This window comes from Candoia aspera, chromosome 1 (assembly GCF_035149785.1).
Source record: "Candoia aspera isolate rCanAsp1 chromosome 1, rCanAsp1.hap2, whole genome shotgun sequence".
In the NCBI taxonomy this organism is placed as follows: Eukaryota; Metazoa; Chordata; class Lepidosauria; order Squamata; family Boidae; genus Candoia; species Candoia aspera.
In genome coordinates, this window is record NC_086153.1 from 320468854 (window position 1) to 320487294 (window position 18441).

General features: G+C 37.0%; 2 protein-coding genes across 2 annotated transcripts in view; both read right to left on the reverse strand.

Annotated features, from left to right (window-relative positions):
- JKAMP (JNK1/MAPK8 associated membrane protein) overlaps positions 1–18441 on the reverse strand; it is a 288079-nt gene that overhangs the window by 50051 nt on the left and 219587 nt on the right. The gene's annotated exons all lie outside the window — the stretch shown is intronic.
- LRRC9 (leucine rich repeat containing 9) overlaps positions 1–18441 on the reverse strand; it is a 64138-nt gene that overhangs the window by 43047 nt on the left and 2650 nt on the right. The window contains exons 2-11 of the mRNA XM_063293951.1: positions 17944–18162; positions 16282–16422; positions 15276–15339; positions 14800–14870; positions 12061–12243; positions 8058–8213; positions 6703–6911; positions 5383–5514; positions 3371–3547; positions 748–877 (exon numbers count right to left, since the gene is read on the reverse strand). Of these exons, the coding sequence (XP_063150021.1) occupies positions 748–877; positions 3371–3547; positions 5383–5514; positions 6703–6911; positions 8058–8213; positions 12061–12243; positions 14800–14870; positions 15276–15339; positions 16282–16422; positions 17944–18162 (1482 nt within the window). The remainder of the gene's footprint in view (positions 1–747; positions 878–3370; positions 3548–5382; positions 5515–6702; positions 6912–8057; positions 8214–12060; positions 12244–14799; positions 14871–15275; positions 15340–16281; positions 16423–17943; positions 18163–18441) is intronic.

Here is an 18441-nt window from a genome sequence, read left to right on the forward strand (position 1 = left end):
CACAACAGACGGGTGGATGAGAAAAGAAAACTATGAGAAATGTTAGATTACAGATTGTGATCTTTCTGTTTGTAACACCTGCAGGAAAACAGAAAAAGATTTACTATTGGCTAATGAATTCACTTCCTTTAGAATCAGCATTTTTCTTTCTTTTTTTTAAAGAGCAGGTTTCTAGCCGTTATGCTGCCCACAGATGGCCGAATAAACTTTTCAGTAGTTGCATATAAAGGGAGGAAGAACACCTTGGTTGCATGCTTAGTCTTATGCATTTCTTTAACTATCATAAGAGAAATGTTTAAAAATATGAATTTGCATAATTTATTCAGACTAAAAATCAGCTTTTTTAATGCACAGAAGTGGGACTTCCTGGCAGCATAATTGTTTTAAAAATAAGTAATATTAGAATCCTCAAGAATTTGTGATATGGTGGAATCTTCCTTAAGACCATTCCATTTCATAAATAATGGGAATGTTACCCAATATAAAGCAAACACACCTTGCCCACAGAAAGCTAAGAAGCATGTTGGAATAATGTTATTATTCAATAATGTTACTATTCCTTCCCTATAGGAAGGCGTTTTGTTTCTTTTTAATACAGGGAAGATCAACTAATCCTTGATCAGTCCCTTACTTGCACTGTATCATGGTGCATTTCTGAATGTGAAGATTATAATTTGGACAATTTTTTCTAAAATGCTCTGTGATAGAGGTCATAAACAGGGAAAAAAGAGAGTTGGGTTCTGCTACTTTGGAACTTCTACTTACTGTTTTTGCTTCCTGAAAGCCTCCGTCCAGAATTTGGATTAACTGTTTTTTCTTAAAGGGCATTTCAGGGGGAGATACATAGAAGAGGTACTCCAACATCTTCCTGAAGTTTCTGAAGGGAAAAAGGGAGACAGGAAGAGAAAAAACAAATACATTTTAAAAAATAATTTTTCTATGGGATATGATAATTGTATGGGATATAATATAATCCCTGACTCACAGTGTTAATCTGCTGGGTAAGACCAAGGTCTGCCTAATTTATTATCCTGTCTCCTACCAAGGTCTCCTACAAATTATGACTATTCCCTCTTTGTTTACTCCAAGCTTCTGATCCACAAAAAGTATATTACAACTATATCTGGAAGGTGTTATCATGTATCATAAGTACTGATAAAGCCATCATCACCACCTCCCTCCTAGGTGGAGCCAAATATTTGTCTTCCTTGGATTTAGCAAAAGAATACTGGAAAATTCCACCGGGAGCCCACTTGAAAGAAAAGAGCCTTTGCAAACCCAGAGAGCCCCTTCCAACACCTGAACCCCCTGGTTTGACAAGAGACGCTGCGCTGTGTCATGGTGCAAATGCATAGGATGTGAGCCAGAGGAGCCAGTGATTGGAAGAGCTGGGAACTAGATGATCCACAGGCAGGCAGAAGATGAAACTGGGAAGAAGCCTGAGGCAGCTGAAGACCAAGGAGAAATCTTTAATGAGGTGGCAGAAAGGAGAGTGCAGGACTGTAAATGGTGGCAAAGCAAAAACCAGGTGGTTCTGGTGCTGGAAAACTGGGCAAGAGTGGGTTAAGAAGGAGAGAAAACACTAAATTCTGGCAAGGCAGGAAAAGATATCAGCATTCCTAAATCGTGCTGTAGATAACGGTGGGAGGAGGGAAAAAGGAGCAGCTAGCGTATTGAATCGTAAAGGAAAATTAAGGGCAGAAGTTTGAATTGTTTAATTCTCTTAGTATACTTTTAGATTTCTGTTAGTGTACACACTTATATAGATGCCTGGTTGCTAGGTACATAACTACTTGGTCAGTAGAATTATTGTGAATATACTTTGCACTAAGCTTGTATAGTAACATCACTGTACTTTGTGTTTGTGTGTGTGTTCCTTCCTATCTGTACCCATCTGCTATGAAATGAAACAAGCATAAAACTGAAACCTTCATTTTGAATGTGAAGCAACTTCATGGATGTTTAGCCAGAAACACTGTTTAGAGAAAAGTTTAAACATTCTTTCCCTCATCATTTCTCTGTTCAGAATTGTTCCTGCGCAAAGCTTCATATTCCATTTTTAGAAGCATGCATCGTGACACCTTCATATAAAGATGCACATAATACAAAATAAGCATTTTTTCTGAAGGAACATCTCCAGATTTCCCCATCACCTATGATAGACAATAGGTTTGGAGGGAACGGACCTTTTCAGTGGTAGCATTCCAGGTTTAAGATGTTCCCCTTGAGAAATTCATCTGGCAATATTTGGATGTCTTTTGAGTATTTTTTAATTAAAAAATTTTTTTTTAGTTTTATCCTAGCTTGTATATTTTAATATTTCTTTAACAGATTATTTTTATCTTATTTTTCTATGCTAATGCAGAAATCCCTTAATTCACCCAACACTAAAAATCTTTTCTTACGTAGTAAACTTTTTAGTACTGTCTTCCAAATAGGGAGAAGTAACTAACTTATCACGTAAGCTTTTATGGATCGTAGCCCCTGCACCTGATGAGGCAGCAGCTAAGTTGTGGTCCATGCTAGTTAATGTAATAATAAATTGTTAACTCTATTAAGTGCCTCAGGACTTTATAAATATACTGATTGCCATATATCCTTGCATTGGGTATTCATATACATCTACTACTCATTTGCATTAATTTACTTAGCAGATTCATCCAGTATATTGGACTGGGCTGATGAGCAGGAGTATGCCAGTGAAGGACAATGTTATCTCAGTGTTTCTGACAGGTAACAGCATCATTTCTTCTTTATCTACTATTTGACTCTGATGAGATAATAGGAAACTTTCCTTTTCCATCTCCCAACTGTGGTTAGATGATTGAGACGGGAGGATGCTGGGGTTTGCACTCCTTCCCTTTTTCCTACATAAATTCTTCATCTCATAACTTGCTTTAATTGGTGCAATGCTTGATCATGGTGTAAATATTAATATGAACCAGATTACTGGTAACTAGGTAAATCCACTTCAAATTATCTCAGATCCTGGTTCAGGATACCTCTTGTTTGCATTTAGTAAAATTGTATTTATATATTTATCTATTGCGATTTTTAATACTGCCCCAATCACAGAACTCTGGGTGATTCACAATAATTAAAAATAAATAACAACCACCTAAATTCTGAGCCCCACAAGACCTCTAAAATAACCACATACCTCATAAAATCACAATATATTCCTGCTCTCTCATGTAATAACATTGATAGGGTTGATTCCATCCTTACAGTAGGTCCACTGCAATCTGCTGAACTCATTTTTCAGATGGATAAGTTTGTTAGCCAGATAACACACTCAGTAAAAGCAACAAATAACTGAAGTCCAGTTAATTATCTTTTTTTTGATGAATTTTCTTTAAAATCAACTCACATGGACTCGTTTAAATCTTCTTTATCCAAAAAGTTTTGGAATTTCTCCTCAAAATTCAGCCTCAAAACCCGGTTGTGCACCCTAATGACACGATTTACTTTCACTCCAGTAATGCCATAAACTTTGAAGTCCCAGGCACAAAATCGGGATAAAATTAATTCGTAGCATGAATTAAACCTGTGGTTAAGAAAGAGGACTTTGAGTCACTATAATTACCCAATAGGAAGATGCCCACCCCAAATAGATTAGACAAAATAAAATAATCTGCCTCCATTTATCACATTACAACAAATCTAAGACAATCTCTCAGTTTTGAAGATAACTAGTCTTATTTTCAGATAAAAACAGTAGTAGGATTCCTCACTATTTTTCCCTAAAATAATCTGTGTGAAGTGGTGAGGGGAGAAAGAAGCTGAAATTTACATTTCATTTGTTTTCAGACTTAAACACTACCTTACACTAAATTTATATTCCTTTATTTTGAATGTAACAGATTTGAGCACAAAACTTAACAGTGAAGGCTGCCTTCTAGCAAGTCAGAACATTAATTCATCTAATACTGATTACAATGACTGACAACATTAATTTTCAGAGTTGGAAAGTGATCTTGGCAAGCATGTCTGAAGAGGCTAGAGACTGAACCTGAGCTAATCTACTATATACACTTTTTCTGTCCCTGTTTTCTAAGAAAGGCCTGCTTTCCTTTGAATGAACTGACCTAGTAATTATTGCCATACATATTATCTAAAGAAATACGTTCTTGGAACACTTTTTTTAATATCTTCCCTAACAAAAAGTGCTGGGTGGCCCCATTAAAACAAAACAAAACAAAACAGAATTCCAAGGTTTTGGTAGTATATTGACCCCAAAATAATAGCTTGTATTACTTCTACCTCAGATCTCATTTTACAAATAATACAACTTTTCTGGGTTTTAAAATCCATCATTATTATATACAGTATTTGTTCCAAGCACAGACTGTACTAGAGATAACCAGTATTGTCATATCCATGTATCAGGGTCTGTGTGTGTGTGTGTGTGTGTGTGTGTGTGTGTAAAGGGGTGAATGACAACGTATAGAGTAGTCCAATGCTGTATTTGGCATGTTAAAATTTGTTGAAGAAGATATAGCAGGGAGGAGGCATGTTGGTCGAGTGCAGTAGCAATGCAAGTTATTGCTTCATTGCATTATTGGAGGGGTTTCCTCTACACATACAGAGGCTATATGTGTAGAGGTTATTCCTCTGCAAGGCTGCACATTTTTTTCTGCTTCCTCCTGAATGGGGGAGGAAGGAAAGCATTTTTTTCTGCTTCCCTTTCTCTTTTAGAAATCAGTGTTTTCCCACATATAATAAGCAACACTATGGTAACAATATCTGAGTCTCTCTTTAGTGTTACTAGACAGGAAAGCAAGGGTGAACTGCACGGTAGACTGAGTGGCATACAGAGTTCAAGAAAAGAGAGTGTACTGATTTATAGCCTACTTTTTGCTCCAAACTGATATTTAAGGTAGTTCGCAGTTCCTTTATTTGCTTTTTGATTGACCAAGAGTATCTGTTTAATCTCCATTAAACACTAATTTGTTTTCCTTTATCCTCTCTAACTTTCCTCCCTTCTGTCTTCTATACAAAAGACTTCCCTGATTCCCTAAATTATAGTTTGTTACGATGTCCCAACTGTCAAGACTGTCTATGGAACATAGGAAATCGTCTTTTACAAATCACTGGGCCATTACATTTCTTATTGCGTACACTGACTTGCTGTCAGTTTCCCTGCCTTCAGACAGGCAATAGCATCTAGATATATCATGAGTGCATGCTGATATGCTCTACAGCCAGTGGCCTTTACCCCTTCTAGTCCTGCTGCTTACTTGAAGCCATTGTAACACTGCAAGATTGAAGATTGTTATAATAAGATAATAACATATTCAAAATAAACAAATGGGGCTTGGGGTTGGGAAAGGACCAACCTACTAAACATTAAAGTTTTAGAACATTGCAAAACCGCCGTACCAAACGTCATTTGGTGAGCCCTCTTCAAATCGTGTGTTTCCCACTGTTTCCAGTTCAGTAAGCAAAAACTGTACTGCCAAATTACTGATTTTCTTCTTCTTCTTGACTTCTACTTGATAAACAGTTTCAACTCTGCAATACAACACACAGGATACACCTTAGCTGAAGATTCACAGTGAATGGCAAAGTTCAGAAAAGGGCAATGGTCTGAAGAGCTACATAGCAAGCTTTATGAATATGCAGGAGCTCAGGGCCAAGGGTGGTCCTACTGAAGTTATTTTTTTCTGATTTCCCAGCTTTAATCTACAGAAACACATGTATCTGTCTTAACTAAACAGGTAACAATGGAAAGCAACTAGTATTCAGATTCTATCAAGTGCTCTGCAAGAACCAAATCTGTACCTGCACTCCATTGCTTTGATTAATGGGTATAGAGTTGCTATCATAAATAATAAGCAAAAGGCCTCTTTTTTTAATGTTGTAAGAATGTTAAGGATACTGCTTAGTTAAAGAAATCCTGGACTTATCAAAAATTCAAAGTTACTCCCAGCTAGAATTAAATGAATGTATCCTTGCGCCAGAAAGGAATGTGATCCTGAATTTAAGATGATTCATACATTCTTGAAATTAGACAGCCTCCCTCATCACTTCCATTACCATTTTCAGCTAATAGAAGATGGTCCTCTCATTATAAAGGTAAATTATTTGGGGAAATAATCACGTTCCTTTCAGGTAAAACAGTATTTTTGCTTTGATAATGCACATTAATGTCCCAGCAGAAATTATTTCAGAAAGGCAAAAGCAAAAATGGTTTTTCCTAGAGGGCACCTGACATCTATGAATCTAAAAATACTGACATTAAAATCATCAATGTAAAAAACAAACAAACCCTGCTTTCCTTCCAGTTGGGAGCACTTTTTTAACTGATAAAAGAGTTTTGCTCAGTTAAAATAAATTTAAATATTGAGCATTTTTTAAAAAAATACTGCAGTTAAACTTTCTCATTTAAGTTCTAGCTATTCTGTACTTAATTTATATACAGATAACCTTTCAAATCCTCTTGCTATGCACTTTATGGATTTCCTGAATAATTCTCCCCTTGCTACAATTTTTTTCACAATGAAGTAGTATTTCTATAAACACAGCAGAGCATCCTATCTGCTTCTTCCAGAGGACAGGTAAGTGTGAAGGAACTGAGGAGCAGCATGCAAACCCCAAACACAGAGTGGATCTTATCTCAAACAATGAATTCAGTGTCTTCAAATCCCAAACCTACTCGTTCAAACAGCAGCCCTTGCACCTTTCACAAGATGTACATACTCCTGCAGTTTCTTGTTCCAGAAATTTATTCTTCTTTTGAGGGCATCTACTTTATGAAGAAATTGCTGTTCCAGACTGGATTCCTCTGGGGCCTCATCTGGACTCTCAAATTCCCCATCTGATTTTTCATATTCAAAGTTCCAGCTTGAAGAAACTTTACTAGCTTGTATTCTACCACATGCTTGAAGTTCCATCAGTTCACGTTCCAGCTGTTTTAAGACAGAAAGCAACAAAATCCATCAGAGTTCGGCTGAAATTTATGAAGCAGGATATGATGAAAAACTAAACTTCAAATAGTATAAATAAAATAATGTGCAAAAATATGACAAGTAAAAAACCAGTATGTGTTTAGCTGCACACCACTGCATAAATAACAAAATACAAATAATGATGTTATTCCACAATGAAGAAGAAAACACTAAAACACTTAGAGAAAAATTATCTGAGAGGCACACATTTCTAAAATTATATCCAATATCCATCACTTAATTTTTCAGAAAAAACAGTCATGTAAGGCCATGTTGTGGATTGTGATGCAGACTAGGGAGAGAGATATGTAACCTTTTCCTTCAGATAGTTTCCACACAAAAATGCCTATTCCCAACTATCTGCTTCCACAAAAACAAACTGGATTTTTAAGAGCAATCAGCAGGGGAAGTAAAGAGGCCAGTAAGCAAATAGCAAGCAATGGAAGGAAAGAATTAACTCCCATTCCCCTTTTATACAGTGGTTTTGATTTGTGTTGGGGCTGCATATTGATACTCTTCCTGTAAAAAAATAATTTGCCAAGGCTAAGCGTGGGTTTTGTTTTAAAGGCATTTAGATGTATTGATTTACTGAACAATTGCAAAGCCCAAGTATGTTTCAGAAACTCTCCAAATTCTATTCCTTTGGGTTGTGTTTGGAGTTCAATATTAAATCAGAAAGACTTAATAATTTGCTCAAAATATTATGCATGCTTTTATTTATTATTTATTTAACATTAAGTATTATTATTATTGCTTTTATTAAACAACTCAAGTCATCAGACTGGGTTGGTCTATAAAATAACTTGTCTTTCACACAATCTTCAGTCGGGGATTGAACCTGGAATTTTCTGGGTGCAAAGCCTGTATTCTACCAAGTTACAGCTTTTTAAGGAAGAAAGGTTCATTAGTGAAGAAGAGAAGGGGCCAGTACAATTGCTGCCATCTTACTTCTGAGGGTTGCATGGGATTGAGAAACACCCTTACTGAAGGAATTACTGAAAGTGTGAGAATGGATTACGGCTGGCACTTGAAGCTTCAATGGCAGGATTCCATCAGCAGGATTCAGTCAGAATTTACTTTGCTGATGCCAAGATTTGCCTTTCTTACATGTTTCATGTTGCAGCTGAAATGTTTAATGCGATCTTCTGGCAATTTCTGTAGTTTGCACTTTCTTTCTTTTAGCTTTTCAAGCTCCTCATTCAGTTGTCTGTGAACACTCTTGATTCGCATATTGTAGTACATCACTTTTTTCATCACTGTTGTCTTCAAAAGATAAAAGATGAAAATCAAAAAGGAGCTAAATGTTAGCATTTAAGGATACAATAATTACAATTCTAAAATATCATCATGCCATTCTTGGATTGTAGTCCCAAAGTCTGAACAAGGTGGACAAGATAGGGAACAGCCTCTTACAGGAAAGCAGTTGAATGTCCCTTCTCTACTTTCTCTATCTTCAGCGGGCCCTTACCTATAAAACAGTACTGCTTTTACACTATCCCTTAGTGTAAATAATCTGCTCTTGTCTAGGTTGCCCTCCAATGCTTCTACAGTGAGCAGCTCCATAAAATGATGATATCAACAACTATTAATGAATAGTGGACTAATATTATAAAAAATAAATATATCAATTTATAGAAGAAGGGCAGGATCTTGGATATTCTAAGGTGAAGGATGGCTAGCTGTCAAGAGATATGGCCTTTTGAAAGGCAATATGCTTAGCCCATCCATGGTTCAGTGGTATGGAGGCTAATTTTTTTCTGATCCAATATAAAAAATCCTTGTATTTCAGCAAGATGTGCAGTAAGATCATTTAAAGAAAAAGAAACAAGTAAAGAGAGCCAGTTTGATCTAGTGGTTAAGGCAACGGGCTAGCAACCAGGAGACTGAGAGTTCTAGTCCCGCCTTAGGCATGAAAGCTGGCTGGGTGACCTTGGGCCAGTCATGCTCAGCCCAACTCACCTCACAGGGTTGTTGTTGTGGGGAAAATAGGAGGAGGAAGGAGTATTAGGTATGTTCGCCACCTTGAGTTATTTATAAAAATAATAAAGGTGGGATGGAAAATAAATAAAAGAAAAAAGAAAAGAAATAAAGTAAGATGCACTAAGGTTATTTGCTATGACACGTATCTTCAAGGTTGCTAAGACAATACCTTGAGTAATTTCCAAAATATTTTATCAGTTTTTCCCCCCTTTTCTGTCAGTTTGTTTTTAAAAAGCAGGGAAAATTAAAACAATGCACCTTCCTTCTCAAAAACCTGAGAGAAGGGAGACAAGTCAGAGATAAGATTAGTCTCTATTCTCTCAGCCTTTTGGAAAAAAACATTTTGCAAATCGGGAGCTATGAAGGAAATGTTTTTTCACACATGTGCCTGATAAACTGACTTTTGCAAATGGCAGTGACCCAAAAGGACTTCTCTTGCAGATTTTAATATCAAGACAGGTTCATTTCCTTGGAATATTAGATACATAATGAAACAGGCAATCCTTCAAATAGGCAAGCCTTAAGCTGTTTGCAGCTTTAAAAGTCAGAAGTAACATCTTGAATTGAATCCGGAAAACAACTTGCATGCAGTGCAGATTTTAAAATATTGCTGTGGTGCTGTTCACTTGATAGCAGCCAATTTGTTTCATTTTTGGCAGTTAAAGATTGCCATGCACTCTTCAAAAATAGCCTATATAAAGCATTCAGCAATAATTTCAAGGTGATGAAACCAAGACATGAATAATTCCTGTGGGATCAGACGGACACCAGAACGTTCAGTTAGTATAGTAAAAATATTTGTGCAGTACCCTCCCTTCCATCACAGCATCTGGTAGCATACTTTATGCTTGAAAACCATGAACCTGACCTTTCAGGAATAGTGCAGCTTCCAGTGGGAATGGCAGACTGAACAGCTGTGCCCACGGGTTCAGCGGGTGAAGCTTACAGTGCGGTAACCTTTTTTGGGCTCAGGCAGGTTTCCTGACGCCCAGAAATGTTCTCCGGATAAAGGAGAATACCTGGAATCCTCCCATCTGTTCTCCGGACAGCTGCTTGCAGCCAGAAGATTGCAAACAGCGTTTTGCGTTCGACTGGTAACAGCCAGCTGGGAGGCAGGGACTTCATCACTTTCCAAGCTGCACTGTAGCCTTAAAGGGACACTAAGACCGCCCACCCCATTTCTAAATCACCAATTTGTATTTTTTTTTAAGTATACATACCCCAAGAGAGGCTTTCTACAGTGAGGAGAAGCTGGTTCTCTTGGAGCTTAACGTTATTTTTGGGATTACTTTTTTTTTTAAATTAAGTTGTGGATTTCATTTTCATTCCAAAGGAAATTCCAAAGATTGAGAGTAAACAGTTGTCTTCCTGTTATTACTTCTGTATTAAATTTGAAGATATTAGCATTTTCCTACATGTTGAATCGGCTGATTTGAACCTTCAGTTTTCTGTTTTCACTTTCCCTTGAGAACAGTCTGCTATCTCACTCTCACTTTATGTAAACACACTTCGGAACTCTTCCATATATTCGACTTTCGCTGTTAAGCTCCCAGGGGGCACCATAATCTACTGTGTGAGACATGGAAGATTTCAGACAGATTCTTTCTGACTTTCATCAGGATTTTAAACAGATTTCTTCTGATTTCTATCAAACTTTTATGCAAGATATCCAGGACATTGTGGAAAATATGATATCTAAAATGTGCCATCAGGTTGGGGATGTGGTAGGTGAAATTGAGGAATTTAAAAGCAATAGAAAGGCTTTTTTTTTTAAGACCGAGATTGGGATTTTTATCAAGATGCTGGATGAAGATTGGATAATGGAGTTGGAGAAATCTAAGGGAGAGAGCGATCTGCAAGGCATAAGTAAAATCGATCTCCTGGTGGAATGCCATGAAAAGAACCTGGAATCTTTGAGGGGGGCAGTTGGGCTGTTTGATTCTTTCAAAAGGAAAGCTCTGTGCACATTGTGGGGATATGTAACTCCCCTGGTTTATTCTGAAGTGGGATAAGGGTTGAAGAATGTTCATCTGGTTTGCTTTAAGGATTTGATTGATGCTATTTGCCTTTAAAGATATGGATTTACTGTTTTGAATTGTCTTTTTTGGATTTATTAAGATTGGGATTACTAAAATTGTTGTACTATTAAGTATAATAGCAGACAACTTATATGCTTTTTAATCTGATTATTATAGTAGGCAGAAATGTATAGAATAATGGTAGGAAGGGAATAATTAAATATGTTTTATCTTCTGGAGGGGAGAAAGATGTTTAGGAGGTTTATATGAACTTTTTTTCTTTATTTTATTTTAAGGGGGAAGAGTAACTGTACTTAGTGATCTTTATTATGTGTTAAAGTGGAATGACTTATAGAAATAATGTGTTTTGGTTTAATATAGAGTAAGAGATTGATTATGGAAATTTTTGTATATCCTTGCTGTTAAAAGCCACATCTTTTTGTAAATTTGAAAATTTTTAGTCTTGTGTTTCCACACTTTTTTAGTTTTTTTCTTTCTTTGTAGTTCTGTTCTTTTGTAGTTTTTATTCTTCTCTTGAAATCTAATAAAATTTACTATTAAAAAAAAAGAAAAAAGAACAGGCTGAATACCAAGCCCCAAACCAGAGGATTGACTAACATTTAGTCTGAAATAATCTCAGGTGGTTCACTTTCCTGCCATTCATTACTGAACATGGGCAATGTTCAAGATGTAGCCCAGGAGGTAGTTATTCCTGTAGGCTTTCTGCATTGGCAATAGGGATTGCCCCATTAGCTTAGCTCCTCTCCGCTGTCAAAGGACTCTTCTGCCCTATTCGAACAACTCCTGAAGTTATGATTAAACTACAAGCTGGGTAATCAAGTAAACTAATTATTGAGGAAACATTTTAATAATTTAAAAAAGAATTGGGCATTAACTTCTACAATTATAGTATACTCATAGGCAGCTGGCATTTTTCATCATCTCATGCAGAAAATTCCTATTTTTCAGCTAGTAAGTGTTCAGAAGTAGATGATCATAATATACAAAGAAGAGGAAACATGCTATTTTTCTTTTTTACTCATATGATGGAACACTAATATAATTAGCTAACAGTAACCCCTTTCAGTTCTGTTTCTTAAATTTGCACTTACCTCTGCCAGCTCTTTGATTTGTTTAGAAGATACATCATAGGTGTCAAGCCTTTGAAGCAAAGGAATGTGATATAGCACATGTGTTGCATAATTGCAAAGGTGACAAACAGGGTTGGCTTCATACTGGGGGTCATTCAAACACAGGTCTGTTAAACGAGGTAACCTTGCCAAATGGGTAATTTCCTTTGCAAAAGAAAAAAGTGAAAAAGCACCACTTTCAAATATATTTAATCTCCCAGAACTCTGGGCTTCACCATTCAGAGAAAACTTGCAGAAAGTTAGGAATAAAAACAAACTTAAATGTTTCAATGTTAAGCTTTCTTAACCCCAAATCATCTTTCTCCATATTGCAACAAGTCTTGGATTCCATTCCTAGCATCTCTAATTTAAAGAGCCATACCACCACCCATTCCATCCTTTAATCATTCCCCGCACACTTTAAACCTAGCCACATTTTCTCCCAATTTGTCCTTACCCTCTGAAAATTGACATTGTATGCAGGACAGACTGGAGCTCACAGATACCACTTTCAAGCAATCATAGCTCAATCTGAGCACAGAGAATGCAAACAATCGGCACTCATTTTTTTCCATTTAAATTACAAGTAACTCTCCCACTTTCATTTTAAAAAAAGAGGTAAACAACTTCTTAGTTTATTCCTCCCACTCAAGTCCAGACATTTATCCACACTGATTTGTGTGCATTTGACTGGTGGTTTGAAAAAGCATTCCTCCTGTTAGAATGCTGCAAGACAATTTCAAGAGCAGGCTGATTTCTGAAGCTATTACCAATTACACAGGACCCTCCAAAGTGTTATTTCACCACAGCATTAGTTTGGAAAGCCCAGTGAAGTGTGAATATAAACTCTGAGCAACTCGAACTTCATTTTATGGCTTGTCCCCAGGCATGAATGAGTAAAATGTGAGCTGGAAGGCGGGTGGGCAAGGAAGGCAGTTTCTAACAAAGAAGAATTGTCCACAAGCACAGGAAAGCACATTGGAATGCTGGTTCTGGGCCTGAAGTGAAGGCATTAAAAAGCGGGTTTTCTAAGAGTAGCTAGGACTGAAAGTTTTGCCATCTACAGTGCATTAACTGCTGGTTTGCTATTGGTGTCATGCATGAGACAGAACTGTACACTATAAAATCATCACATGGTAAGATTCAATGAATGATCATATACCAAGCAGGCCTGCCAAAACTATAGCCCAGTGGTAGAGCACTTGCTGGCAATCCTGAGGTAAAAACACCAACCAGTTGCTACAATATACATACAAGCTATCTATGTTCCTATGCATAGTTTGAAACTCTATTAGGCTTTCCCCCCTATTTTAGTGTATTTCAGCTAATGACCTGGAAGTTGTCAAGTGTGATAATCCACTCATTTAGTGTGGAACAATAGTACCACTAACATAATGGGTACAATAACCCCACACTGAGAGGCCCAAATAGAATTTAGCTGTTAGGAAGGAAGAACTGGTGAAAACCAGACCACACCTTTATAATTCCACCCAGGGCTGTTAGGAAGGTAGGTTTATCTCCTAGATAATTTCTGATTTATGGGCTAGACTGATGACATCACAGATGGAGCACTGCTTTTGGAACCAGTTTAGCTAAGCTGACTGTATTGATCTTATTTAATTTTGTATGTGCGATGTCTTCCAATGTTTCTTTATATTTCTCTTTTCCCAATAAACTCCTTTTTTATAGCTATAAATTTGGCTTCATTGGTTTTAGAAGAAACTTTCTTCTTAAAACCTTCCCTACTTGCAAAATTGCACACTTATGTTTCAAGAGCAGCACAAAGATTAAAAAAAAAAATCGCAGGGCTTTGGACCAGATGACCTCAACTACTTTCTAGTTTTCCAGAACTGGGCTGAAGGAAGAACTTCTGGGTAGAAGGGCTAAGAACTCCCCAGCTGGACAAACTAGGAGGTGTCAGTACATTCAGTCTGACTGGTAGCAGCCTACAGTAATTATTTTTTACTGGAAAACTCTTGCTAGAAGGGGTCTTCTAGGGAAGGTTTAAATTATACACCCCTCCGTCCCAGTTTGTAACATTAAGGTAAAGGCCTTGGCTATGACCTGAAATACATCACAGGGGAATTTAGCTTTCAAATGCCAATCAGACCTGGTCAAAGTTGAGAAGAGCAGGCTTTCGATACCATCAACCACTGTAGCCTTTGGCTCTGGGTGCTGGGAGCAGGTGGTACTGTGTTGTGCTGGCCCTCTTCCTTCCTCCAGGGCCAGTTCCAGTCAATATTGACTTGTGGGGAGAGGTTCTGCCCTTGGCTCCTGCATTGTGGGGTTTAGCAGTACTTGATATTTTCTCTGCTCTTGTTTAACATCTACATGAAGCCACTGGGTGGTTATCCAATAGCACGGGGTAAGGTACCATCAGTATGCAGATGATACTCAGCTTTACATCTCCACCCAGGGCAAATTAAGTGATGCTGTGGAGGTCCTGTCTTGGTGTCTGGAGGCTGTGGAGATCTGGATGGGGAACAAGAGGGTTCAGCTCAACCCAAGCAAGACTGAGTGGCTTTGAGTGTTGTGGCCCCCTTGTTCTGGGAACTTTACATATCTTGTTCTGTGTGAGCTTGCACTACCCCAAACAGAACCACTGCACAATCTAGTGATCCTTCTGGACTCCTATTTGAGGAACAGGTGGCAATTGTGTCCAGGAGGGCCTTTGCACATTTCATGTTACATCAACCAGGATAATGAGAAGACAGAACTTACCTTAAAAGAGCATATTCTGTTACCAGACAAATTTAATTTTTCGATGCTTTCACTTGGATCCAAGCAGTTTCCTAAAACAGAAAAGAAATCATTCAGGAACTCTTCCCTCTGTTCTGATCTTGGTTGCTCTTCAAAAAGCTAAGCAAGCTCAGATCTGGTTAGTGTCAAAACATGTTCTGATTACAAATGCTTGTGTTATCATTTGCACATATTGAAAAAAAAAAGTGTAACAAAATGGAACTTATTCCCTGACAATAGGACAATAATTTGAAGAAATCCCACCTAGATAAGACCATTTAGCCTAGGATCTAAAATCATAGCTGTACTACTACATAGCATGGAACACAAAAGTTTCACACTAAATGACAAGCCTCTGAGCAAGAGAAGGGTTCCAAGGTAGAAAATGTATTTACTGTTGTTTGCCCCATTAATGATATACAACATAACAGATATGCAAAATACAACGTATCTTGTACCAATTTTACTAATATTGTTATCTGCAAGATTGAGTTCCTTCAGTCTCTGCAATGAGGTCAGCCCCTGTAAAAAATACAGTAGAATATTGTATTTAGAATCACAGAATGTTGCAACTCTTAATAAGTGTCCTGGGTGAATGATCAAGGAATAATAAGATTTTATAAGTTAATTTTAGCTTTTCTTCAAACCAGACATACATTAGATTATGTTGCATAAAGCAAATGATTTTGGAAAACAATTTTAAATCAAGCTGTATTTTGTCTAATTTTCTGCATGTTTCCTCAGAATTAAGACAAACTATGTTCTACAACCACTGTCAAATTTGTGGAAACAGGCCTTTTACAACCATTTTATTTAGCAGATTTCTAATAACATTCTTCCTTCAGTGTGGCTAATAGCATTGCAATTGTGGAACTCTCTCTGAAGAAAAAGTACAGCTAGCTTTTATGCTGTCTTGTTTTAAATTGGAAGACATCCTTGGCTCATCCAGACACTTGCAGAGTTATTACTACTCCAGAACAAGATCCTTTTAGAGTACACTTTTCAAATGAATATTATTTTAATTTCTGGCTGGGTGACTATTTTATTAACTTGTTTTAGAATAGGTAATTTTAATGTTGTTTTAATGTTGATTGTATCTTCTGGTTACCATTCTCCATTCCTTCAGAAGGAAGAGGGGAAAAAAGGAAAAACAAGGAAGAGAAAAAAAAGGGAAGGGAGAATCAGTTTTTTTTAAATAATTATTAGTTGATTAGAAAATATAATTAATCACCTGTACAACTAGGATACTTAAGAGATTAGTATTGCTGAGATCATGTATGTATTGTTGCCTAATATACTGATCAGAAAATGCTTTTGGTGTGAGTGGAATGAAGTGGACAATCTGTTCTACTGTTTCCTACACAATTTTTAAATACTTAAATGTTATCTTCTTCTCTCCCACTTGCCTAACCCTACAAAGAAGAGACAGATGAGAATCAATAGCCTTTCAAAACCCAATCTTACCTGTATTTCTTTAATCTGGTTCCCATTAAGCCAAAGTACCTCCAGCTTTCCTAGCATCTCCAGATTTTCAATAATTGAAATCATATTGCAATAGAGGTAAAGTTTTTGCAAAAGAACACATTTTTCCAAGCCAGAAATTTTCTGCAAAGAAATTAAAGTCACAAATGTGGAAAATGCAGAATTTCCAGAAAGATGAACTGGAATTAAGGGGAAATGCCTTAACCACACTGACACAGAGTGTCATCTGAACCTGGGCACATGAAGCTTTAGTTCCACTGTCAGGCAATTCATTAGATGGACATAAACAAACCACTATTTTCTCAGAGTCCCCCTTCCCCCCATATACACTGACCTGGGCTCTTCCAAATATGTCTGGGATAACGTAAAGACCTTTAAACACTTAAAATGAACTACCATTGCTTTCAAAATGTCTTAAAGTTGCAGTAGGTCTGCAACTCATGATTACCAACTGGTTTTCTTCTAATGTGCAAATATAAATCTGAAACAAGGGAGAAGTTAGTCTTTTCTGAGTGAAGTTTGATTTCTGGAAATTTCACAGACACGTCCATGTAATTTTCTTGACAACAATACAGAAATAGTTCAGTGCTGCCTTCTCCAAGCAGCTAGGATTTGCTAATAGTCTTCCATCCAAGTTCTAATCAGATCTAGCCCTGCTGTTCAAGATCAGCGAAGGTTGAGCAGGTGCTAGCTGGACAACATCAATTAGAGCAGAGGGTGAGGTATGAGTTGGAAAGGCAAATTTGTGGATGAGAAATGGGTTGAGAGTTTTTACTTGGGCAAGACTTCTCTTTCCTTTTCTGAGACTGCCATCAGACTTAAAATCTATGTATACAAAGCTGAAGCTTCAGAGCTACATTCTGTTCAAAAAATATTAAGGCAAGGCCTATAAATTCATTAAAAGTTGTGCAAAATACTATGTCCTAGAACATTCTGAGCTTGGAAAGGTCCATGCTAAAGTTGGAATGGCCTGCTTTTGAGTCAGAACATTCTGTGACAAAATATTTTGCTCATTCCATATTGCAACCAACTCTTACTTGTTAATGTGACAGAGGGGGAAATTATTAAATACATGTCTAAAAAGTAATGTTTTTGACTATACCTAGTGTTAAGTAAAACTAAGAGAGTTGGTGTTTTCACTGAGGCTATTAGGAAGGTGTTTGGTGTGTCTTAGAAAACTTAGTCTTTCACAATATGTGACCTATCTGGGGGAACCTGGAAACTATATAAGAATAACACTAGCTCCACTATAATTTGTGAGAAAACATGAAAAATTCATGTTGTACAAATTGGCAGGATCCAAAAGGAGAACATTAATTTTGATTCAGGGAATAGAGCCTCATTAGGCAACTGTATTCTCCAGAAGCCAGCCTGCTCTCAAGTACTTTTGTACTTAATCCAAAACATTTTAGTTATTCAACAAAGTGTTTATCTCAAGAGGGAAAAAAATAATGAACAAAAGAAATGAAAAAGAAATTAAATCTCTTCTTGTTCATATACTTCTTCTTCTAGCACAGTCCTGGATGTACCACTCAAAGATTCAGCGCAATCTTCAACCCAGAAAAAGTTGCAGAAGAATACAAGTTAAATGAAGACTTCTTTATCCACTGGAAATTAAAATGCTAACCTCTTGGTCATACTTACTGTCAAACAGCATTCAGCTATCCATAACTCTTTAAGAAACGGACAATTCTCTAAATCAGAAATCCACTGGATGTTCTGTCTAACAAGAGTCAATCTTGTTAAACCGGGGAAATGAGACAGGCCTACCATTCTGGGGTAACCTGAGAAAAACATCTCCAAGCTTTTTGCTGAAGTTCCTTCTTGCTCAATTCTTTCGTAAGATAATCCATTACTTGTACACTGGAAGAAACATAAAGATAAAGATTCTTCACAATTAAGAGATAAAACTAGTAGTAAACTTCAACTAGCTTTGTCTTTTGACAAATAAGTATCCAGAGGAGCTACATATGTATTTATTTTTGTCCAATTCTAAATGCAATTCTTAAGTTGCCTACTTCACTGGCAGACTTTTAAAAAAATAATCTTTTACACTGCAATTTACCAACTGGAGATCCAGTCTACAACCCTTTTAGGTCCCGAGACCAGAAGGACTACATACATCTCAATGACTTTCACATG